General features: G+C 52.8%; 2 protein-coding genes across 4 annotated transcripts in view; one reads left to right on the top strand and one right to left on the bottom strand.

Moving 5' to 3' along the window:
* MX1 (MX dynamin like GTPase 1) overlaps positions 1 to 9,752 on the top strand; it is a 31,570-nt gene extending 21,818 nt beyond the window's left edge. Inside the window, exons 12-15 of the mRNA XM_081800215.1 lie at positions 332 to 490; positions 2,986 to 3,062; positions 4,454 to 4,702; positions 9,085 to 9,752. Of these exons, the coding sequence (XP_081656341.1) occupies positions 332 to 490; positions 2,986 to 3,062; positions 4,454 to 4,702; positions 9,085 to 9,315 (716 nt within the window). The 3' untranslated portion in view covers positions 9,316 to 9,752. The remainder of the gene's footprint in view (positions 1 to 331; positions 491 to 2,985; positions 3,063 to 4,453; positions 4,703 to 9,084) is intronic.
* A 4,979-nt stretch (positions 9,753 to 14,731) lies between these two features.
* The window catches only part of TMPRSS2 (transmembrane serine protease 2), a 36,331-nt gene continuing 26,901 nt past the window's right edge, over positions 14,732 to 24,161 (bottom strand). For 2 of the 3 annotated variants that reach the window (XM_081800246.1, XM_081800239.1), the window contains exons 9-14: positions 22,541 to 22,712; positions 20,933 to 21,108; positions 19,857 to 19,952; positions 17,470 to 17,612; positions 16,863 to 17,015; positions 14,732 to 16,184 (exon numbers count right to left, since the gene is read on the bottom strand). In XM_081800246.1, the coding sequence (XP_081656372.1) occupies positions 16,173 to 16,184; positions 16,863 to 17,015; positions 17,470 to 17,612; positions 19,857 to 19,952; positions 20,933 to 21,108; positions 22,541 to 22,712 (752 nt within the window). In that variant the 3' untranslated portion in view covers positions 14,732 to 16,172. The remainder of the gene's footprint in view (positions 16,185 to 16,862; positions 17,016 to 17,469; positions 17,613 to 19,856; positions 19,953 to 20,932; positions 21,109 to 22,540; positions 22,713 to 24,161) is intronic. The other variant, XM_081800231.1, reaches the window with a different exon arrangement.

A 24,161-nucleotide genomic window follows, 5' to 3' on the forward strand; every position in this document is an offset into this window, starting at 1 on the left:
TCTTTGGTAAACATCTATAGAATTTCTTACCCAAGAGGAAATTCCTTCCCCCGCTTTCTTCCTCCTGGCTTGTGCAGTTCACTGCCCTCTGGCCTCACGCCTGGCTCCATACTTAACCATCTTGAGATGACTTAAGGAAAAAGGTCTTGAGATCTGCTTTTGTTTTTTTTTTTTTATTGCTATCCCTGAATTCTTTTTTCAATTTGCAAATCAGATTTGTTTTTTTTTCCCTTGCCTCTCTGTGTTTTCAGAAAGTCCAGCATGGTATTGTGTTTAAAAAAAACCCCACAAGGTTATTTTTGTAAAATAACTCAGAACTCTTCTTTTCCAGGTTACCAAGTTATATATAAACAAATCGAGAAATTTGAAAATCGGTATCGTGGCCGAGAGCTGCCAGGGTTTGTCAATTACAAGACGTTTGAGATTATCATAAAACAGCAACTCAAAGAACTAGAAGAACCAGCTGTCTATATGCTGCACATGGTAACTGGTGAGTTCTTGATTTTGCTTTTAGGCATTTTATTTCTAGGGCAACGAAAGGCTTGAGCCCAAACCAGTGTTGAACTCTACAGCTCTCCTCCTGGGGTGTTTTTTAAACTCCAAGCTCTCCTCCTGGTGTTTTTTAACCTCCAAGAACCCAATTAATTCTCTGGTTCTCTGGACACCAACTAGGTGTTCAACATTTCGATTCAGTTCTGACAATAACTGAGTTAGCACCCATCCTCCAGCTTAAGGGCTCGGCCCCACAGGACTGCCCTCCTCTTTAGACCGTGCCTCTGGTGGACAGGCTAGAATTTGGAGTTCCCACAGCCTCCTCCTCAGATACTATAACTTGCTGGAAGAGCTCACAGGACTCAGGAACACACTTTACTTATCTCTGCTGGTTTATTTTAAAGGATGTACTTACCTTTACCAGTTTATTATAAAGGATGTGAATGAAAGAGATACATCGAGGAGGTCTGGGAGGGTCCCGAGAGGGCAGGTGCTTTTGTCCCATGGAGGGGGCGCCACCCTCTTGGCATGTGGGTGTGTTCACCAACCTGGAAGCTCTCTGAACCCTGTCATTTAGGGGATTTAAAGGAGGTGTAATCAGTTATCACAAAGACATAATCAATGATCAGCTCCATCTCCAGCCCCTCTCTCCTCCCCAGAGGTGGCAAGGTGGGACGGTGGGTGAAGGTGGGGCTCAAAGTTCCAGGCTTCTCATCCAGATCTTGTGACCACCCCCATCCTGAAGCTGTCCAGGGCCCACCAAGAGTCACCTCGTCTAAGGGATTTAGGAGCTCCATGTCAGGAACCAGGAGCACAGAGCAGATACATATTTCTTATTGTCCATACCTCCAGGCGTTTCCACAGCACTCAAAATACTCCATTTATTTGAAACCTCTGAGGATTGAGGTTGACAGCTAAATAACTGTTCATTGCGGGAGAGTTCTGAGCATTCTAGAGTGCCGTATGAATCTAGGTGGCCCACGTGTTGTCACGGCAGGTGGGAGAGCGTCAACGGCCACCGAGGAGAGACACAGCCCTCCACGGGACTGACCGCTCCTTTCTCCTGTAACTGCCATGCTCTCTGGTTTCCCAGACGTTCACTGGAATCACTTTTCTTTGTCCTCACCGTGGCTGACGCCATATTGTCACTCACACCTCAGCTGTCTCATTTCAGCAAGAAGTAATAATCATTCTGGATCCACGAACCCGTAGAGGTTGGGGACAGTCCCATGACAGCACCTTAAGAGATGTATTTCTAATACAATTTTACCTTTAGTCTTAATAATTGTATATTAAAATTGGTAATTGTGTTGTGTTGATCCATTTTGCACTCTTAATTTACTCTCAAAGAAAATTTGTAGTGCTTAGAGCCTTAAAGTCACAGAAAAAGAAAATTTTTTTAAAACCCATATATATATGGGTTTTAAAAAACTTTTTTTAAAAACCTTTTAAACTTTTTTTAACTTTTTTAAACTTTTAAAAACTTTCAGTTTTTAAAACTAAAAAAACTTTGAAACCCACATATATATATGGGTTTTATATGGGTATATATATATGTATATATATATGTGGGTGTGTGTGTATATATATATGTATATGGGTATATTATATATATATACCTATTTCTGTTTCAGAAGAATATGATGTGGAGTCAATAAAAGATTTTCAGGACGCCTGGGTGGCTCAGTCGGTTGAGCGTCCAACTCTTGATCCCGGCTCATGTCTTGATCTCAGGGTCATGAGTTCAAATCCAGTGTTGGGCTCCATGCTGGGCGTGAAGCCTACTTTAAAAAATTTTTCAAACATAAAGATGCTGCACATCATATTAGCATAAAATTTCTGTGAGGAAGTCCAACGGAAATAGGAGTTTCAAAAATAGAAGAAATAATGTAAATTTTCTGATTGAATAAGAGCAGGTTTGTATTTTTTTTTTAAATGGATAACATGGACATTTAGAGCCCATTGATATATTTGAGAGTGCTGTGTCTTACTATAAAATATTAATATATTTATAACCTACCAGAGATTACATTCTTTGCAACTATATCTGCTTAGGATGGAAAAAAAACTTTTTTAAAGATTTTATTTATTTGAGAGAGAGAGCACAAGCAGGAGGGGCAGAAGGAGAAGGAGAGAGAATCTCCAGCAGACTCCCTGCTGAGCACGGAGCCCGACTCGGGGCTCGATCTCACGACCCTGAGATCATGGCCTGAGCCAAAACCAAGAGTCGGATGCTCAAGCGACTGTGCCACCCCGGCGCCCCAGGATAAAAATTTTAAATGTCAAAGAAATATGCCAGGGGACAATTGGACTTTGAAATTCTTCCAGAGAACTCTCCAGCAAAAAAGGCACGCCTCCGTCCCTGAGTGGGAATAAGGGGCAGAAGGGAGGGGAGGAAGCTTCCATTTCTGGACATTTCTTCATCCTCTTTTGTTGTTGTTGTTGTTGTTGTTTGCAACCTATGATTATGTATGAGTCTTGTTTTTTCCTCAGATATGGTCCAAGCTGCCTTCACAGATATTTCGAAAGCAAATTTTGCTGAATTTTTCAACCTTTACAGAACTACCAAGGTAAAACTGACCACATGTTATTAAAAAAAAAACAAAAAAGTCAGCCTGATGCTGGAAAACAGATTTCTTGGGTTAAGACCATTTCAACTTTACTGGGTATTTGGAGAAGCAAATAGTCAAGCTCATTAGTGAACTTTAGTTGTGGTATCACCAGCGACGTCTGGTTAGAAGCAGTAAGGCAGACCGAGTGAGTGAGACGGAATATAGAAATAAAATCCTCAAAATCACAAGAACGAAGGAGACCCATAGTTTGTGTGGAACATTATTGCCTCTGAAGAAAATGGCCCTAACCTTTGAAAGTCACTGAGGAGGCCGCACGAGCAGATGGCGTCTCCCAAGAGCGAAGAGTCAGGAGGAAGGAAGACCCCCCCACTTCACGCTGTTGAGAGACTCTTCCGCTCTCAGAAACAGGGGCTCCCCCGCGGCTCAGCTCGGGCCCCCGTGGCCCAGAGCGCAGCCTAGCCAGCTTACGTGATAGTCCCTGAATGCTCATGTTCCGGAGGCTGGAGGGCCCAGATCGAGGTGCTTCAGATCCCATGTCTGATGAGGGCCCGAACCCTGGCTTGTGGCTGCTTTCTCCTCGTATCCTCACGACACAGAGAGACAGGGAGAGAGGGAGAGAGTAAGGGAGAAAGAAAGCACTCAGGTGTCTCTTCTTACAAGGGCATGGACGCCATCTGTAAGGACTTCATTGTCATGACCTGACCCCCTAAAGGTCCCCCCCATGCCATCACACTGGGGATTAGGCTTTCAACATATAAATTTGGGGGGACACACACATTGCACCCCTAGCACCCAGCACCGCTGGGAAGACTGGCTTGGCCTTGTGCAGGCTCGGGGGCTTGGGGTGGGCTACTTACGCTGCCTGGAATGAACACAGAATGAACACAGAAGAAAATGTTTGGGGTGCACCTCGCACTGTGTGTCACACTCAGTGGGCCCGAGTGGGAGCTCTGGGGAGTCCAGATCTTTTCTGTGTGAGAGATCTACACCCCGGCCTGGTGGCAGCCAGATTCTCCAACCATGAAGCGTACAGAATTGAACAGATTTACATTTTGCACCCCCTTTTACCCTCCTGAGCTCTCTGATGGGGCGTATAGTCCTGCTTCGATGGGAAAGCCCCCCAAAGAGAAAGAAAGAAGCTGAGACATTGGCCCGTGCGGGTTCCCAGGTTCAGGTGGGGGGTCGGGCTCCCGGAGGTCCCGAGCCCCAGCCGGGGTGGGAGCCCCATCCTAGACAAGCCAGTGTGGGGTGCAGAAGGCTGCCCCACAGCAAGGTGCTGTCTTGGTTCACCTGGGAGCCAACTAGCCGTGGGCTCCACAGAGGACCTCCTTCCTTGAGCCGGTGATTTGTTTCTGAGGGCGCTTCGTTGTGCTTCTCTTTTGCCATAGTCCAAAATTGAAGACATTAAATTTGAACTAGAAGAAGAAGCTGAGAAGTCCATCCGCCTTCACTTCCAAATGGAGCAGATCGTCTACTGCCAGGACCAGGTGTATCAGCGTGCATTGCAGAGGGTCCGAGAAAAGGTGTCGGACGGGGAAAAGAAGAACAAAAAAATAAACAGCATGAGCTCCGAGGAAGGTTCTTCAGTAAACATCTCCTTGTCTGAAATCTTTGAGCATTTGCTGGCTTACCGTCAGGTGAGTCTGCGGGCGTCTCTGGGAGGCGGTTTTCATTACGTGTCCTTGTCTTGTGATTGCCTCTCTTTGGCCTCCTGGTCTCTGTGTGGTGACCACCAGCCGGCTCGTCTTCCAGGCCTCTCCGTGAGCCTCCATGGAGGCATCGAGCCTGGGAGAGGAGAGCAGGGGCTGTGGCTCGGAGCCACTCCCTTCTGGTGTCAACAGGCTGTGCGGCCCTGGCCAAGTTACTTGACCTCTCTGAGCCTCAGCTTTCTTCTCTGTAAAGCTGTATCTCCTCACAGTTCTTGTGAATCTTCAGTGAGATGAGTGTGGGTAGGGCGCCTTAGCTCAGTGTTGGGATGCAATGGCTGTGTGCCCAGTAGAATCCACTCACAGAGACACATGCTTTGATGGCTACTGTCTGTTTCAGATAATGTGAAAAGCAGTCTCATTCATGCTGGGGAAGGATGCACACCTCAGAGCCATTGAGATAGGTCAGAATCTGGACGTGTAAAGCAAGTAGTCATCTCTTGGTTTACCAGATATCTCCATCAGCTCACTATTTGAATGCTTTAAGGCTTCTCAAACTCGACTGTGCACACAGGTCTCCTGGGATCTGGTTGTAATGCAGATGTGGATTGCAGGTCTGAGGTGGGGCCAGGATTCTGCATTTCTAACGGGCTCCCAGGGGATGCCCACGCTACCGGACAGAGACCACACTTGGAGGAGCAGCCTCTAAACCAAGGGTCAGACGCCATTGACTGCAGACACTGGGATGTGCGCCCACATGAGTGAGGCCTGTGAAGGGCAAGTCAGGAGGCACCTATGCACCTTGGCTTCTCCCGCAGTCAAGCCTACCACCTGTCTGGTCATGTGCCTCACAGAGGCGTTGAGAGGAGGTAATGCACGCACACACAGAATCCCGAGAGGAAAATGAGTCGATGGCGAGAGGGGTCCTCCACCCACCCCGTCCTGAGCCAGCTCTTCTCCCCAAAAGAGGTCCTTCTCTGCTTTCTTGACATCTCCGAGGGAAAGCTTTCTTCTTCTTCAGGAAAATCCCTGTTTGGCACTTAAGGCCTTCAACTGATTAGATGAGGCCCACCCTCATGATTTTAGATAACCTCCCTTACTCAGAATCAGCTAAATGGAGATGTTAACCACATTTACAAAATACCTCCACAGCAATACCTAAGTTAGCGTTTGATTGAATAACTGAGCCCTTTAGCTGGGCCACGCTGATCTATGAAAGTATCATACCTGGGTGAGGGTACACTCAATTGCATTGGTAAATTCTCCCCACAGAGGGCCTGTTTCCTCCACATTTGCAGTTTGGTCCCCACTGAAGTTGTTGGCTTTTTGATATTATGACCGGTGGAACATGACATCTTGTTGTATTTTCTCTTACTACAATGAGGTGGGACATGGTTTCACAGCATAAGAGTTATTTCTGTTTCCTGTTCAGGAAACCATCCCTCCAGCAGAAACTCTGTAGAGCAGTGTCTCAGATTCCGGTGATTTGTGGTGCAAATACCCCAGAGTTTGTCATCTGCCTTGTGGCTTTCTTTATGGTGGTTTTAGAACATGCTGGAGGTTTCTAGATTTATGGATTAGACTTAATAGTTGTTTCCTTGTGGGGCTTCCGTGCTTTTTGTCTTATAATGTCTCCACTTACGCCATTGGACTTTGTCGCTGAGATTTAGAAACAAAGTCTACAATATTTTCTTCAGTAACGTATCATTTCAACTTTTATATTTAAACCTGTGATCCATTTGGAATTACTTGATGTCCAGAATGAGGCTTGCTCTAGATGGCTGATGGTTGTCCTAGAACCATCACCAAAGACCCTATCCCGGGCCTACTGATGCACAATATGCCCATAATCAATCACCCTCTCTCTTCCTCTGTGTCCTGGGGTCTTTTTCTAGATCCTGAATTCTTTTCTGTTGGTTTGCTTTTCACATGTCAGTATCGACATGATTATATTAGCAGCTTTTTATACAAGGCTTAAATGTCCAGTGCAGCTGGTACCCTCCCAAATGCTGCCTACTTCTTCTTCTTTTCTATAGTGTGGCAAAATACACATCACATACCATTTACCATCTTAACCATCTTTACGTGCCCAGGTCAGTGGCATTCAGCACACTCACACGGTCGTGCAGCCGTCCCCACCGTCCACCTCCAGGACTGTCCCCACCCTATCTCCATGAAACACTGATTCCCCATCCCCTCCCACCACCCCTGGCCTTCCCATTCTACCTTCCAATTTTATGGATTTTCATATTCTAGGTAGCTCGGATAAGTAGACTTGTGCAATCTCTGTCCTTTTGTGTCTGGCTTATGCTTAGCATAATGTCCTCAAGGTTTGTCTTTGCTGTAATGCCCTTCCTTTTAGAGTAGAGTGATATTCGGTCATATGGACCGACCACATTTGGCTTATCCGCTCATCTGTCCATGTGCATTTCACTTGTTTGCACCTTCGGGCTACTCTGGGTAATGCTGCTGTGAACATGGGCAGGCAACGATCTGTGCTCCCACCTCTCTTTAAGCAGAAATTTTCTGCCCCTTCTTGTTTGTTCCAGTTTCAGTATGAATTGTAGAACTAGCTTATCCCGTTCCTCATGAGAAGAGAGCTGCTGGGCATCCTTATTGCGATTATATTCATTTATCAGTCTGCCAAGGAGAGTCGACATCTTTATGACGTGAACTTTTCTGTCCAAGAACATAGAGGGTCCCTCCACTTGAAGATCTCCTTTTGGGGGAGCCTCAGAAGTGTTTTAATGTTTTCTTTGCATAGATTTTGTGCACACTTCTGAAGTTGATTCCTACATCTCTGCTGTGAGTCTTTTCTTCCATTTTGTCTTCTGTTTGTTGTTAGATATGGTTTCTGCAGCCAGTTCTTGTGCATTTTCCCAATGAACACTCACCACGCTGGAGTGGCTTTATATCCCCCTTATACCCGAAGCTTCCTCTTCTGGTCCTTTCAGTACAACTGGAAACAACAGGGGAGCCAACAGGCAGCCTCGTCTTGTCTGACTTTAACGAGAATGCAACTTTTCTCCGTTAAGTATGATCCTCCCCGGCTAAAATTAAGGTTTCAGTGGGACTGTGCTCCTTCTTGAGGTTCTAGGGGAGAATCTGTCTCTTTGCCTTGTGCAGCTTCTGGAGGCTGCCCGTGGTCCTCGGTGCGCGGCCCTCCTCCGTCTCCCAAGCCAGCGATGCTGTATCTCAGACCTCCTTCCGGACCACACCCCGTCCGAATCCGCTGCCTGCCTCCCTCCTTTGCACGGGCCCTCCAGATAATGTAGGATACTCTCCCTAGTTTAACGTCAGCTGATGAGCTTAACTCCACCTACATCCTCAACTCCCCTTTGCAGCGAGAGGGCATGTGCTGTTCCGTGATCAGGATGCAGACGCCCCTGCAGCTGTCCCTCTCCCTGTGCGTTCATCATCGTGAAATCGGGCAGGTGACCCTAAGTCAGCGATTGGCACAATGGCCCCGTGGGCCCCGGGAGGGTCAGGGCAGAGGGCCAGGGCAGCTGTCACCACTCAGAAATTTCTTCCCCAGTCCCGAGGAGATCGTTTCCTGCAGACATGGCCCGTCTGTGGGATCCCCTGCTGGCTCCTCATCCCCTTCCCTCCATCTCCACGTGGTGGCCGGCCACACCCCTCGCTAGCTGTCATCCTGGAGCACAGAGCAGTGTCCCAAGCTCTGCCACATCACCTGTCCAGAGGCCTTCACCGAGCGCTTACCCCACACCTGGCCTCTTTTTCAACTTTTCCCTTTCAGCTTGTTTCATCTTTTTCACCATCTCATGAGGCCGGGTACTCATTGTCTCACGATTTTCTGGGGGAGGGAGTGGAGGCACAAGCTTGCTGAGGGACTGGGTGGATGGGCTTCCTGTGAGGGCAGCCTGTCTCAGGAAAGAGGCTTTTCACCAAGAGGTGGGGCCTGGGGAGGGAGGAGGGAGGGTTGAAAAACTGACTTTAGACACGCAGAGACGGCAGAGGGTGGCCCTCTGCGGCTTTTGAGAGCCCAGCCTTTTTTCTTCTAAATAATCTTAGTGTGGATTAAAAATAAAAGTCGTAAGATCTTTCCAGCAGAGTTGCTAATCACTTGGAAATGGGGTTTTTGTACACAGTCCGTCCATTTACCCTCCTCAAGCCCATTTTACCCTCTCTGATCAGAAGGAACTCGAATGGTCAGGAGTCCACGGTGGGGTGGTGGAGTCAGGGCTGGGGGGCTCCCTGCACCCGGTTCCTCGCTGCCTCCAGCCCAGACGACAGTGCTGGGTTGGAGACCCAGGCAGGGGCGTGCACCTGCCCGGCCAGCCGCCTGGCCCCTCCTGACGCTCGCAGGCTGCAGCCAGCCCCCCCTCTCTCTGTGACCTCTTCTTCCCTGCCAGGAGGCCACCAACCGCATCTCCAGCCACATCCCCCTGATCATCCAGTACTTCATCCTGCAAGTGTACGGCCAGAAGCTGCAGAAGGGCATGCTGCAGCTGCTCCAGGACAAGGACACCTACAACTGGCTCCTGAAGGAGCACAGTGACACCAGCGACAAAAGGAAGTTCCTGAAGGAGCGGCTCTCGCGGCTGGCCCAGGCTCGGCGCCACCTGGCCAAGTTCCCCGGCTAAGGCGGGCTCCCGGTCCCACCCGCGCCTCCGGGGCACATCTGCTGGGAGCGGGCGCGCGCTCTCCCCGCCCCCGGCCCCCCAACCACGTCACAGGAGTTAGCAGCCAGTCTTTCCAGTCGTTGTCTGTGCTTGTCCCTGAGCGGGCAGGGAGCTAGCAAGAGGATGCAGGTCGTGACGGCGATCGGGATTTGTCCTGGAGGGCTGCTGCCGCCGCCTTCCCAGTTAGGAAAAATGATTTTCCGCCCCCGGGATTGTTCCTCCCGAGCCCTCTCCGTCTCCCACCGGGGACCGGTGCATGCGAAGTGTCGTAGAAGGCTTTGTTTCTGCTTTGTGCCACTTGCTTTCATGCAGCTGGTGTTTTGGGAGCATTCGTGCCATGTGCGTGGGCACTCGTAGAAGCTGTATTTCACCGATTGGTAATAAACCAGTTTCTACCAGACATGGCTCTGACGCCTTGTGTTCTGGGGGGAGAAGCCTGAGAATGACAGCGGGTGGGACCCCAGTGGGGCAAACGTTGGGGCACTAACGCTCCCCTCCGCGGCCGAGCGGAGAACGTGGTTGTTCACGAGCGGCCGGGGGCCGACGGGGACTAAAGGTAAAGCGATGGAATACAAATGGAACAGGAGGAGTGGGTGAAGGGGGTCAAAGGCCCAGGCTTCCAGTTAGAAGATAAACACGTTGACAATACTATGTTGTGCATTTCAGAGTCGCGAAGAGAGTAACCCTTAAAAGTTCTTATCACAAGAAAAAGAATTGTTAAGTATGTGAGGTGGTGGGTGTTAACTGATTATTTCACAAAAAGACAAAAAGAAACGAGCAAGCGCATCAGTGGTTGATCACGTGCCCGGCTTTCCTGTCGCCTGGTGGCCGGCTCGGCGATGAAACTGTTCAAGCCCGTCTGGGGGGGATGGGGGGATGGGGGGGTGGGGGGCTGGCGCCCGGTGGGGTTTTGCAGGCAGATGTCTGACCTTGAATTACCCTGGGGGAGCCCTGCAGAGTCCCGACTGTTCTCCTTGGTCTGGCCAGGGCTGGGGACACACGCAGACACCCAGCCGCGGGGGCCTCCGGCGCAGGAACGCGAACGGCGGGCTGTGGCCAGGCGGGGCACAAAGGGATCTGCCAGCAGGTCCGGTAAAGAGGGTCGAGTTGCCTGCAAGAGAGCCGTCCAAAGGAGCGCTGGGAGCGAATGCTTTCCGGGGAGACATCCTACACAACCAGTGTGGGCAGTGGGACCACTTTCTACCAGGTGTCCAGAAAGGGGGGAGCTGCCCCAGGAGCCGTGCCTTCCCAGGCACTGGGGGCTTCAGGCCGAGCCGGGCGACTGCCTCTCCCAGGTAGCCGACTAGTGACACGTCCCCTCCCATCCAGCCCCATCTCCCAGGTCCCTTATGACCCTTGGGAGGCTACAATCCCCAGTGCTTTGGCAAATCAGAATTTGCTTACAAGAGAGGATGCCGGGAGAAGAATGGGCATTCAACAAGTCGCAATCAGCTCCCAGCGTGGGGCAGCACCTTAAGCCTTTCATGCCAGTTAACACACCTACTGACCACTGGCCTGGGCGGGTTTCCCGCGGGCTAAAAGGCAACGCTGTCACCAATGCACAGAGACTTTTGCAAGAGTGAAGGCAGGCGGGTGGTGCAGGCGCTCCTCCAGCAGGCGGTCGGGGGCACGTGCCCCTTGAGCACATAGATCCAGGCCAGCTTCTCTGCTCCCCCCGCCGGGCCGGCCTGATTAACATCTCCGGGAGCAGCCGAGAGATGTCAGTGTGGCTCAGGGGTCTTCTTCGCTGTGGTTACAATTTTCCTGGAGATTGAAAGAGAAGCGAGAGGGAGAAAACTGAGAGTATGTGCTCCGGAGAATGGAATTTCCCCAGGGAGCACGCCTGCTCACAAGGTGCTTGCAGTCACTTTCTTTTTGGCCCCAAACAGCAGGTGTCTAGGGATCCCCCAGGCTTGTTCTGACCAGCCATCGACAAGGGAGAAGTGGGCTGTCCCTTCTCCCATGTGTTCGGGACTCGGAGAGAGAGAGCTCTGGAGTCCACTTGGTGTGACTTCTTCGCTCAGAGGACAGCCAGGCTCAGACGAGGGGTTGAAGTGCCCTCCCCGTTCTCCCATCCGCCATCCCTACCCCACACAGGAGGGACGCTGCCAGGATCAGAGCCTGCCTCTCCAGATTCTGCTGCCCACTCTCGAACACTAGTAGGAAGGTCCATCTCTCTGGGAAGAATATGCTAGAATATCTACAATGTCCACTCATGAACCCTCACTTTGGGTAAGTCTGGTCTGGGGCTCCGATGACCCCACAGGGTGGGGCTGAGTTTGGAGCAGAGCAAGGACAAGGGCTGGATGGAATCGAACTGACTGAAATAGGAAGTCTGGATTTTTCCAGGACACAGGGACTGACATGCTGTAGGCGCTTAATAAATGCTGTAAGAGGGAGTGGGGTCTGGGACACACTGGGCATTTGTTCAGAGGACTTTCTGGATTCTTGATGGTCTTCTGAGAAGCTTCAGAGCCCTTGCTTTTATTACTGTCCTTCTCGAGGAAAAGCGAAGATGAAAGCAGCCAGCCAGCCAGAAAAGTCCCCCAGATGCCAGTTTTTGTTTCAGAGGACAAGAATTCAGGTGACAAAGCCTCCACCACGGAGCAGCGAAGACAGCAAAAGGCACAGGGACCTTGGCTCTCCATTTGTCAGACTTACTCTTTTCCTCCCAGGGAAGAAAGCTCTAAGTGGTTCTGTGGGATTTCAGTTGGCTATAAGCTCAGTCTCTGTCGTCACAGTGAGCTTCTAGCAAACACCATTTTTGGGGTTGGTCCCTTAAAAAATGGGGCAGCTGGGACATTAGTGAATTTTTAGATGTCACTTCACTCTGGTACTTTTCTTAAAACGCCGGGTTTATTGGGAGAAGGGGTTCTGGTGTGTGTCGTATCATACATCACCCTCGCTGAGTCCAGTGTGGCAGAGGGCTTGGGCCGTGGGGTTTGGCTCCAACCAGGGGCGTGTGCAGCTCCTTACAAAGCCAGGCTCAGGGTGAGGGCTTGGATGGAAGGGAAGAGACTCTGGGATCAGAGCGGGATCAGGTAAGCCATAGGAGAACAGAGAGAAAGGGCTGAGAACCGGCCCAGAGCCTGGGTTCAAGACAGGACTGTCCCCCATTAACAACTCAGCTGGAGGGACATCGAGGCAGGCACAGGTTTCAATGCTGGGAACTGACCTGCAGAGCCAGCATCAAGAGGCAACATAATGACCAGCACAAATTATTCACTTTAATCAACACTGGTGTATTCACTTTTCTCTAATTACTATTTGGGATTTACTTATATTAAGTAAATTAACTTACATCGTTTATAAAGGCTTTATTTTATTTTATTTTAAAGATTTTATTTAGGGTGCCTGGGTGGCTCAGATGGTTAAGCGTCTGCCTTCGGCTCAGGTCGTGATCCCGGGGTCCTGGGATCGAGTCCCACATCGGGCTCCCGGCTCAGCAGGGAGCCTGCTTCTCCCTCTGACCCTCTCCCCTCTCATGCTGTTTCTCTCTCGCTCGCTCTCTAAAAAATAAATAAAATCTTTAAAAAAAAAAAAAGATTTTATTTATTTGACAGAGAGAGAGAGACAGCGAGAGTGGGAACACAAGCAGGGGGAGCGGGAGAGGGAGAAGCAGTCTCCCCGCGGAGCAGGGAGCCCAATGCGGGACTTGATCCCAGGGTCCTGGGATCATGACCTGAGCCGAAGGCAGACACCCAACCGACTGAGCCACCCAGGTGCTCCTATAAAGATTTTATTTATTTATTTTTTAATAAAGACAATTTTTTTTGAAGATTTTATTTATTTGACAAAGAGACACACAGCGAGAGAGGGAACACAAGCAGGGGGAGAAGGAGAGGGAGAAGCAGGCTTCCCACTGAGCAGGGCTCCTGACTCGGGGCTCGATCCCAGGACCCTGGGATCGTGACCTGAGCCGAAGGCAGATGCTCAACGACTGAGCCACCCAGGCGGCCCTCCTTGAAAGATTTTAATACAAAGTATCAATAGCTCCCTAGCTTCAGCATTCTGGCTAGATCTTCTAAGTGAAAACAGCCTCACCCACAAGTAAAACCACTCACAAGGCGACTCCAGCATGGAAAATATAACTGAGATTGTCAGCTGCCATGCCATGTGGACATTCTAGGAATTGTGATCCGTTATTCGATAATCCTTTATTTGCTAATCCATCTACTTGCTAAAATCTATTTGCAATTTCATACTCAACACTCGCAGCGCTTTGGTGGACGTGTGCATAGCGGCCAAAAACGTGGGGCGCCTGATGTTCCCAGCTGAGGACTGACAAGGTGAAGCACCGCCTGGTTTCAGCTCCCACTGTGAACAAGCATGCTTTCCTGGTCTAGTTAGTGCCACGTTTCCAGCATTTTGGTATTTTTGCCGGTGATCTCGCTGTTTAAAATGGCCCCGGGTGTAGTGGGGAAGTGCTGTCCTAAGCCCCAGGCTGTGACATGCTTCAGAGAGAAAGCACGTGTGTGGCTAAGCTCCTACAGGACTCATGGTGCCATTGGCCGTGAGCTCAGTGTTAATGCAACAACAGTGTATATTCAGTTAGGTGTCCTTAAACACAAACACCCACAAAACAAGGTCGTGAACTGGTCGGTTCACAAAGACTGGAGGCTCACGGGCACCTGACCCTGTCCCTGTTTGCGGGGAATCAATAGCAATGATTCGCTATTTCAGTGTTTGTGTTGATTTTACGGTACATAATTACCATGAATGACTCAGATGTGTTTAAGGGTATTATTGCCTAACAAAAAGGCGTGTTTTACCTTTTATTACAACTTTTTCCATAATTTTAACACATCTTGATATAATGAAGACAATTCCCTGTCATGTATGGAGGACCCACGGGATTTGCGGAATGCAAAGGATTCGAATGGATTTCTGTTCTCAGGCAGAGAAAAAACTCATCCAGTCTTACTCTCCTGCTCACAGTCCCTGACTCCACGGGGCTAGCATCCATGAGATCTGAGGGTGGCACTGTCCCCAAGAACTGACAAGGACTTCAGGAAGACAGCTTTAGGGGACAAGATGCTGAATGCATTTTTGGACAGGCTGGGCCTGCGATGTGTGGGATAATGGGCAGAGAGGTCTGGAAGAGTTGGGTCTCAGGGTCTGAGTCTGGGGCAAGTGGGAGCCATGGGTGATGCCCATGCAGGAGATACCACGGGTCATCTCTGACAGGCCAGCTCCGGGGGCCGACTGGACCAACCGTAAGACCACATCTGCCCGCGCTCCCTGCCTCACCTCAGCCTTCAGACCAGCCCCCCTCGCCCCTGCCTCCCCTGGACAGCACTTACCCAGCATCATTGCCTTACAGGGAGATACAGACTGGTTCTGCGTACCATGCAGATCTCCAAAGAATCCATAAACATTTGGGGAAAAAAATGTATAATTTATTTTTACAATATTTCACAATTGAATTTCACAGTTTAAAAAAGATACAAAACAAAAGAAGATACAAAGTAAGACAAACAGAAAACGACGCTAAGGAAGGAACACGTTCTCACCACGACAATGTTTTTTAAAATCTGGCTTGAGGGGCAGGTGGGGTGCGGAGGGTTTGGAAGGTCCCCGGGGATGGTGCTGAGGAGGCACGTGGATCAGAAGCATACCCCACGACCTTCCGCTTTAAGGTTAAGTGGCAGCAGTAGAATCATTCATTTTCTTCTGGGAAACCAGTGTGCTAGAGTGGAGGCAGGAAAGCAGCACTCACAGCATGACCACTGATGCTCCACGCTCGGCGATTCAACCATGGCCCTTCCCTCCAGGGGAAGCCTGAAGGGCAGGAAGGGGCAGAGTCCAAAGCACCCCTTTCTCTTCTTTGTTGCGAGCCTAGGCGCTGCTCTTCAGCACGCTGGTGTACAGAACGCTTTGCAAAGCAGCTCAAGTCCACTGCTGTTTGCACTTGGCAAGGACAACAGTTTCAAAGAGCCAAAAGTAGCAACTACTTGGAGGCAGGGGTCAAGACTCGCTGAGCACTGAGGTAGTTCCACGCAGCAGCTTGACATGGAAACAGTGTATCTTCAATCATCCCTGATTTCCCCTGGGGTGACCTCAATTTCCATGTGATCAGCAAGGCCTCAAGAGGGTCACCATGGCACCCCACAATCTCCAAGGAAGAGGGTGGGGAGTGAGGCTGGGTCTCCCTCGGGGGTGTCCCCCCAACACGTGGCGGCCGCCAGCCCAGCTGTGCACAGGGGGCTCATGTTTGCAATGGTTTTCCTTGTTCGGAGGGAATTGTCCACACTCTCGCCCTCGCGAGCAGGAGCAGAGGTTCTTGTCTTCAGCCATGAAGGGCTGGTCCCTTTGTTTCCAGCCACCACCCGGGGCTGCTGAGAAGGCACTAAAAATTGATCAGCGAAGACCCCTGTGGGGAGACTGGCCGCGGGCAGCCCTCCCCAGCAGTGACCCCAGAAGCTTGCCGCTGATGGTCCCACCCAGCTTTCTCCCTTTCTATCTCCAGCCATCCAGCAGCTGAGAAGTCACCGGCCCCAGGTACATCCAGAAGCGGCCCCCGCAGTGGGCTCGGAAGGAAGATCCCAACAGGGCAGCCTCCAACCCATTGCTTTGCCTCGGCCCCTAGGCGCCCGCAGCCAGCTGGGCCTGGTCACCCCTTTTAGACTAGGGGTCAGGGAGCAAAGGGTCTGTGGCCTGCACAGAACTGTGGAGAGTGCCAAAGACAGACGAATTCACTATTTAATAACAATGAAAGGACCTTCAAATCTTTTCTAAAAATACATTATGCTCAGGGAATGAAGAATCAGCCCCTTCATTTCCTCGAGGAACAGTACCAAGGACAAAGACCACACGGATTAGCTGTTTGCCTGTTCAAAAAGGAAAAAAGAAATGATGTTATTTTCTTCAGCCATAAAACGGTAGTAGCAAATTATTTTTTTCTCCTAGACTGACTTCTCACCAAATGAGCAAGCTGAGTGGGACCAAGAGATATCTCTCCTACGGCACGAAGGTCAAGGAGTTGGGCTGGCACCCCTTTGGTTTGATACAGGATATTTTCAACTTTCCGTGTTTGTGGGCCCTGCTCCTGGGCTCCCAGGGAAGCTATACCCAAATTCTGGTCTTCACCACTTTTCCTTGTACCAGGGAACCCCAGCTGCTCCTCCACCCCGGGGCACAGAGATCCGGCTGATCTGCCTCGCTCTGCTCTCTGCCCATCACCGGAATTTGATTTGATGAGTCGGGGGCGGGGGGGGTGGTGGTGGTGGTGAGCAGAGCCAGCTGAGTCAGAGCTAAGCATGGTCAGCAGAGCACAGGGAAGCCCGTGTTCGCTCGGCTCCGGACTCGGAGAGGCTCCGCCCTGGGTTTTTGCACCCGGGCAGCAGTGAGGGTGGACAGCGGAGGACGGGGAGGGCGATGCTGACTGCAAACCGGGGCCCCGGGAGGCAGAGTTTGCGCGGTGCTGGGGGGGGGGGGGGGGTCAGCCGTCAGCCTCCTGCAGGCACCAGACTCAGAGTGCTCGGTGAGGAGGGGGACAGGGAAGTTACCCTCATTTGTCGGTAAATCCAGTCCGTAAATACTGTCACGTTTCCGTACACTCCTGGTCTGTTAGGTTTGGCACAGCCGGATCCCCAGCTCGTGTCCCCAATCAACCACCAGATGCGGCTCTTCAAAGTGACCAGGGGACCTCCACTGTCACCCTGGGGGACGCGGCAAGAGCAGAAGTTCAGACCACAACCCGCGCACACAACTGGCCACGCACCGAGGGTGGGGGTCGGGGTGGGTGTCCCCATGTGAGTTACGAGTGGGTGTGCGGGTTTCGTGTCTCCCCCGGCGAGGGACAGCAATATAATCCCCCAGAGGCTACGCCGGTGACGAGTTTTAGTCTGTACCAAGTAGGAGTTACTAAATAAATTGTGGACCGTATTTTTAAATAGTTCAAAAGCATATTTCTGTCCCACTGACAAGCTGACAAAATAAAACCCTTGGGGTGGAAGCGGAGGCGGCTGGTGGGTGGCAAAACGCGCTTCCCCAGCGTTAGCGCTGAGCCTGGCCACGGCCACGGCCACCCCGGAGCTGCCTCCGGTCCGGGAGCGCGGACCCCGCCTCGGTGGGGGCGGGCGGGCCACGGCGGGCCTGACACCTTGCAGTCACCTGGCAGGAGTCGATGCTTCCCCGCAGATAGCCCGCGCAGATCATGGTCGGCGTGACCAGATTGTTGTAGATGTACTTGCTGTTACAGCGCCCAGGCTCGATGAGGGGCACCATGACTGCGTTCAGCTCGTCCGAGGTCTTCCCTGAGACAGAGGTCGACACAGAGCTGCTGTGGGGCCAGCAGCTCCCGCGGGAACAGAGGACTCCCTCCTGGGGACATGCTCCTGCGACAGGAGACCGATGGGCACGGCCCCTCCCCGCCCTCACTGCTCCCCCCAAGTCTTGTCCCGGGACACTGGGTCATCCTTGCTACGGGAGCAGTGTGCCGAGTGCGGCTCTTCCTTTTCAGGGACACCTCCCTGCCCCCGGGGGCTCTGGAACGCCGTCCGTCTTCTAGAACCTCCTCTCTCACCACCCAGCGACTTGGTTTGGGGCTCCCTCCTCACCAGACCATTCCCGGGCCCACGGGGTGCTCCTGTGTTTCCACCTTCAACAGCCCCGTGGCCCTCCACATACCGCCCCACCTCTCGGCTCCCATGCACGTTAAAACTTCTGTCAACCAGCGTGGACCCTTGTCATCTCTACCACTCCCCTCCCATCTTGCCGCCTCCACATGGGTGTCCTCCAGGCACCACGGGCTTCAGGAGCCAAAACAGAGCCTCTCACTGCTCTCCTCCACCCCAAATCCTCACCACCCCGTACTCCTTGGCTCAGGAAGTGGCACCACCGCCCACCCTGGGGCTCAGATCACGAAGCAAAGAGCTGCCCTCCCTGGATCCCTCACTCTCCCCCCTGCTGATATTCACTCCATCTGCAAGGTGGTGGCTCCGTCCCGAACATGCTTGGTGTCCCCACCTCCCAGCCCACCACCCACAGCTGAGCTGGTCAGGGAGGACCACAGCAATGATTCCCCACACTTGAGTTCAACCCCCCTCCTGCAGGCAGGAGGCATCCTTTTTACTCCCCAAAGGGCCACCAGATCATGTCATTCTCCTTTTTTAAAAATAAGATTTATTTGAGAGAAAGAGCGCATGCGTGAGCAGAAGGAGGGGCAGACGGAGAGAGAATCCTCAAGTAGACTCCTCTCTGAGCATGGAGCCCGAAGCCGAGCTCCATCTCAAGACCCTGAGATCATGACCTGAGCCAAAATCACGAGTCAGACGCTTAACTGACTGAGCCATCCATGTGCCTGTTATTCTCCTTAAAACCTCCTGATGGCTCCCTATCTCACTAAGAATAAAAGCCAGTGTCCTCCCCATAGCCTAGGAGGCCCTGCATGGCCTACACCCTCACCCCTGGCTCACTGTGCCCCAGCCACACTGACCCTTCTTCTGTTCCTTAAACAGCCTGGTCATTCAGATCTCAGCTCAAATGTTGCCTCTTCCAAGAAGCCTTCCCTGATCACCTCTTCAAAGCAGCCAGGCCCCTGCTGTCACAACTTCTTGCTGTTTGAAAGCACCTAGTTCCGTCATTTGTTTCCTGTTTGTCTGACCACATTCTGCCCCCAGATATCCACGAGAAAACATGGAGATTGCCTTATTTTGTTCAGTGCTGCATTCCCAGCCCATGGGAGGTGCCCCACAAATCCGTGATTTTCCCATCTGTCCTGGCCACTGTGAAGCCACGAACACCAACCGGGGGCTCACCTGCAGTAACTGTGTTCACACTAGACGCCTGGATGCCGAGCCCACCACCACCTCCCTGACACGCCCCCCCACATCGCCCCGCCTGGTACTTTTCACCTTGCTTTAAAGGAGGGGTGTGTGTGTGCCTTAAACACTTTTCAGAAGGGTGTAAACCATACATAAGATGCTTCTTTGTACCAGTAAGCACTTCCAGCACTTCATAAACATGAAACAGCTAGGATTCCTTGATCTGAAAAGTATTCTCGGAGATGAAAGCAAATTATAAGGAAGCCAGCTGAGCAGGCCTGTGCCGGGACGGTGTGGGCCCTCCTGTCTCTCTGGGGCGTCAGGGCACGGGGACAAAGCTCTGGCAGCCTGCCGCTGGCCGTCACGGGGCACGCGAGCCCACGGTCACTCAGCCATCGAAGGGCATGGCGGGCTTCCAGGGCAACCCGTTAGCAACAAGGGGGTGCGATCACAGGGCTTGTACACCTCTCACAGTTACGTGGCTTTTATAGTTCAGAAAAGCAGTTTCCACACACTGTTCCGCTGGAGCTTAATCAGAATACTGTGCTAAGTAGGGCAGGTACGATTTTTTCCCATTCAGCAGGTGGAGAAACTGAGGCATGGAGACTGGGTGAATCACCCAAAGTCATCTAATCATGTGGTAATAGAACCAGGATTAAACCCAGGACCTCCCACTTCCAAACCCCATCCTGTTGTCCCGGGGGACCCGCAGAGCTGCGTGCCCTGGAGCCTCACCATTCTCGTAGGTGGCCCCCCACCCGGAAATCCAGCAGGACTGATCCGGCTCTAGCATCATGCCTGGGTTGGGCAGACACACTGGTTTCACTTTGTCTGTTCCAGGAAGAGAAAGCACGGTGAACGGGTCTGGTCTACGCAAGGCTTCCCGCAACAGTCTTCACCTGGACCTTCCCCGCCTGTCCGCAGCTAGGCCTGGGACTGCCACCATCGCTCAAGGAAAATTCCAGATTCCAACGTGTCCTGGCACTCCCACTTTCCGGCCCCGCGGCCCCGCCTTCTTATAGGCAGTCTGCTCCCTCCTCTGGAAGGTATGCTGCTTGGAAATGGGATTATGTGCTAGTTCTGCTTCTAAATATTCACAATTACGGGCGCTCCCAGCCTGCACCTCGGAGGCCCCTGCTGGACACCAGCCCCCCCCCGACCGGCTCCTCTGGGTCTAAACTGTATCCCAACTTGAATCCAAACACCTCGAGGAGAGGGACAAGGCTCTGCTTCATCTGTACCCATGTGAGCTGGAACATTCCAGAGGGACCCTTGGACGGTCCAGAACGGGGACCGAATACGAAGCTAAGGGAAACCATGTGTGTTTTTTATTGTTGTAAATTGTGAAGTATCTTACCTTCAGGATTCTTGTGAAAAAGGAAAGTACTGACGAATGTTCGACCAGTAGCTCTCAACTAGAGGTGACGTCGCCCCCGGGGGACGGGACACATTGTTGTCACAACCGAAGGGCACCACTGGCATCTAGGGGGTGGACGCCAGGGCTCCTGCTACCTGTCCTACCCAAGAGCAGCCAACCCCAAATGTCAACAGTGCTGTGGCTGGAAACCCCTTCTGGACTTCTGCGCGTTGGTGAAATCATCACTCTGATCCGTGCAGGACGGCCGAGCTGCTGACGGCCTCCCCCGAGAGCCGCAGGTACATTCTTGGCTGTGCAGGGTGCCCTGTGAGCCAGCCCCCCGCATCCCACCCTCCGGCTAACACGGCCCGGGGTTCGTTCCAATCCATCTCTGTCCGTAAGGTGTGGTCAGAGTCGTCCACGCACCCTGAGCCCCACGGACACGCGTACGTACCGTTAAAAGTCAGAGGTGTCTGCAACTTCATTAGAGCGATGTCATTGCTCTTGGTCTTGGAATCGTAATTGGGATGGGAAATCACTTTTCCCACTCGGTATCCATGTCCATAGAACATGAAAGATTGTCTCAGGATTCCTGCGAAGGCCGTCCAATACTGGGGGTTGTTCAGCGGTCTGGAAGACAGCGCCGAACACCACTCAGCGTCTCAGAAGCACGAACGCGAACACTCATTTGGCGATGTCCAAAAGTCACACCCTGGAGCCAAGTCTCCCAGAGGTGACAGGACCCGCGAGAAGCTACATGGCGAGGCTGACGAGGAGATCTCAGGCTCCCCTCCCTTGGCACCACACCGTGGCCCCCATTCCTGCCCCCTCTACATCCCCATGCAGCCCGTCCCTCTTGTGCTCTGCTCCAGGTTCTAAGAACACTTTCTCTTGGGCCTGATGCCTCCCTGAGATTTCAAACCTCATTTCTTTTTTTTTTTTTTTAAATATTTTATTTATTTATTTGACAGAGAGAGACACAGCAAGAGGGAACACAAGCAGGGGGAGTGGGAGAGGGAGAAGCAGGCTTCCCGCCGAGCAGGGAGCCCGATGCGGGGCTCGATCCCAGGACCCTGGGATCATGACCTGAGCCGAAGGCGGACGCTCAACGACCGAGCCACCCAGGCACCCTCAAACCTCATTTCTGCCAGGACTGGGTCTTACCTACCTTTATGTGGTAGGGCATCTTCTGGCACACACACAGTAGGTGCTTAATAAATGTATGTGGATGCCTAGACTCTAGGTCAAACAGTCATCAGGGCATTAGCTTTATCTAGGTGTTCCCTTTTTAAGAGAATCCCAGATCCTGGGAAGCCATCAGAAGGAGGAAGGAGGTGGGAGGAGGTAAGGAAGGAAACATCGCTCCCTCCACCCTCCCCACAGCCCCTGGGACGAGCAGGCTCGCCTGTCCTACAGGTGTGCAGAGGGGACGCCGTGGTCAGACACCTTGTGTGACTGGCCTGAGGCCACACAGCCAGGGAATGGCAGGGCCAGGACCCAAGCCAGGTACAAGCTCATTCTAAATCAGAAAGACAGCTCTGCGGAGCGAACTTTCTTCCAAGATAGGCATGTGACAAAAAAACTCTACGTTTAAGGATAAAGGCCAACACTATAAATGATGGCTACCCTCCCCACTCCCTACCCATCTGTGTGGGCAACGCCGTGGCCAAGGCTGCCTAACTGTGGGTCCCAGGGAACCTTCGGGCAGAGCAATGTGAGGTCCCCTGGTGTGCCGTCTTGAGGACAAGCATCGGGGGAGGCCAGGCCTCCCACAAGGTCAGGGCTCCTGAGAACTCAGCTAAGATGCAGGCTCCCCTCACACACTGTGACCCGCCCAGAGCCCTGCCCACTGGGGACGCCTGCACACACCTGCTGAAGGGGTGGGGGATGGGCTCGGCCCCCGCTGCCCATGCAGCAGGCCACGAAGCGGGAGCTGTGCCCCACGAACAGGCAAAGAAACCGGGGCCTGAAGAGGTCAGACACTTCACTCCCAGTCCCACGGCCCGAGCCACCTCCAAACCCGTGAGCCACGCCCCGGAGCCCTCCACCCCCGTGGACTTACTCCTCCACACAGTGGGCGGCCGTCACGATCCACTCGGGGGTGATGATAGAGCCTCCGCAGACGTGCGTGCCCTGGACATGCAGGCTGACCTGCCAGGGCCAGTCCCCCAGGGAGGCGCTGCTCCCGCCCACGATCCGGCTCTGGCGGATCATCTTCCCTTTGACCCCGCACTCTGAAAGTGACAAGCACAGTACCCGTGGGCAGGAGCAGGGCCGCCCCACGGCCCCCGCAGCGTGCGCCCAGCCGGCTCCATCCGGTCTCCTGCCAGGCTGGTGGGCCACTGTAGCTGCCTCCTATTCCCATTCGTCTGGGGTCTGAATTTGAGAGAATGTGTCCTGGTCTCTTGCTGGTTGAGGGGAGGAGAGGATCCGCCAGCCCCCCAGACCGTGGGGAAGCGCACTTCTGCTGGCACTTGATTCGGGATCGGGCATGGATCCCATCAGTGTCTCCTGCATACCCAAGTGGGGGTCTTGGATAACAAAGGGCCTGGGCCTGCTTGACTCATGGGGAGACTGAAGGCTCAGAGGCCCCAAGACTCCTGAACAAAGCAAAGGAAGATGGGAAGGAGGGAGGAGGGAAGAGGAGGAGGAAAGGGGAGGAAGAAGGTGGGGGAGAAGACTGAGGAAAGAGGGAGGAGGGAGAGGGAGGTGGGAGAGAGAGTGTGAACCCTCAATGCCAGGCCTGGCCTGGTCCCACTTGTGCCAAGTTCTTGGCCAGAAAGGGCAACGAGGCTTCCTTTGTGGAAACTCGGGAGCACCGGTGGGGAAAGAGCCCACTTTACAGGACAGAGGCTCCTGGTGGCAGGGGGCACATGGTGCGGGGGCCTCGGAGGCACAGGGAGAAGTTCACGGTGGACCAGAACCAAACGAGAAGGGGAGACTGGAGGGGGTGCTGAAGTCCCAGGGGCTTCCCTGGATCAATCTCCGAGCCCCTCCAGTCCCCTGTCCTGTCCCTGTCACCGCCAGCGTAAAGACGCTGGGGTTCCGTGAGTGTTCATCCAGTGCACCTGCAAACTGCTCGAGTGTGTGGGCCTCATGCCCCACGAGGTGGACGGCGAGGGCTGGAGGGTGGGGCGGGCACATTTTCTTGGGGCCTGAGATAGCTTGAGCTGAGCCTGGCTGGGAAGTGGCGGCCGGCCGGGGCCGCTGGGTCACGCAGCCCCCCTCCCGCTGCCCGGGAGCAGCTGCTAGATTCACCTCTTCACGCTGAAAAGCTGAGCTTCGGAACCAGTGTCCCATTGGAAAACAGGACTGGTCCACCCCAGAGAGGGGAGCGCAGGGACAGTGCCTCCCACACTGATCAAAGTTTGGAAGCTGTAACTCATCCCAGCATGAAGATGGGAACAGCCCTGGCTGGGGATGGCAGGAGAGGGGCGCCCGTCAGTTTCCTGAGATTGCCCATCTTCACGGGACGGCTGTTTCTGGACCCGAGGCTGAAGTCATCTCCAGCACACCGCGATTCCAGAAAGGTGTTCCTTGGGGGGCAGCTGGGGTGCAGATGGTGCGAAGCCTCTGGGCATATCCCAACCCATCACCCCACCTCCCTAGACACAGGGGAGGTGTTTCTGAAGGTTCAGTGTGTTCCCTATTTAGGAAAAAAAAGCGGGTAAGCAAGAATCACT

Source organism: Leptonychotes weddellii, chromosome 1, assembly GCF_054177405.1.
Source record: "Leptonychotes weddellii isolate Sample4059 chromosome 1, ASM5417740v2, whole genome shotgun sequence".
Taxonomy (NCBI): Eukaryota; Metazoa; Chordata; class Mammalia; order Carnivora; family Phocidae; genus Leptonychotes; species Leptonychotes weddellii.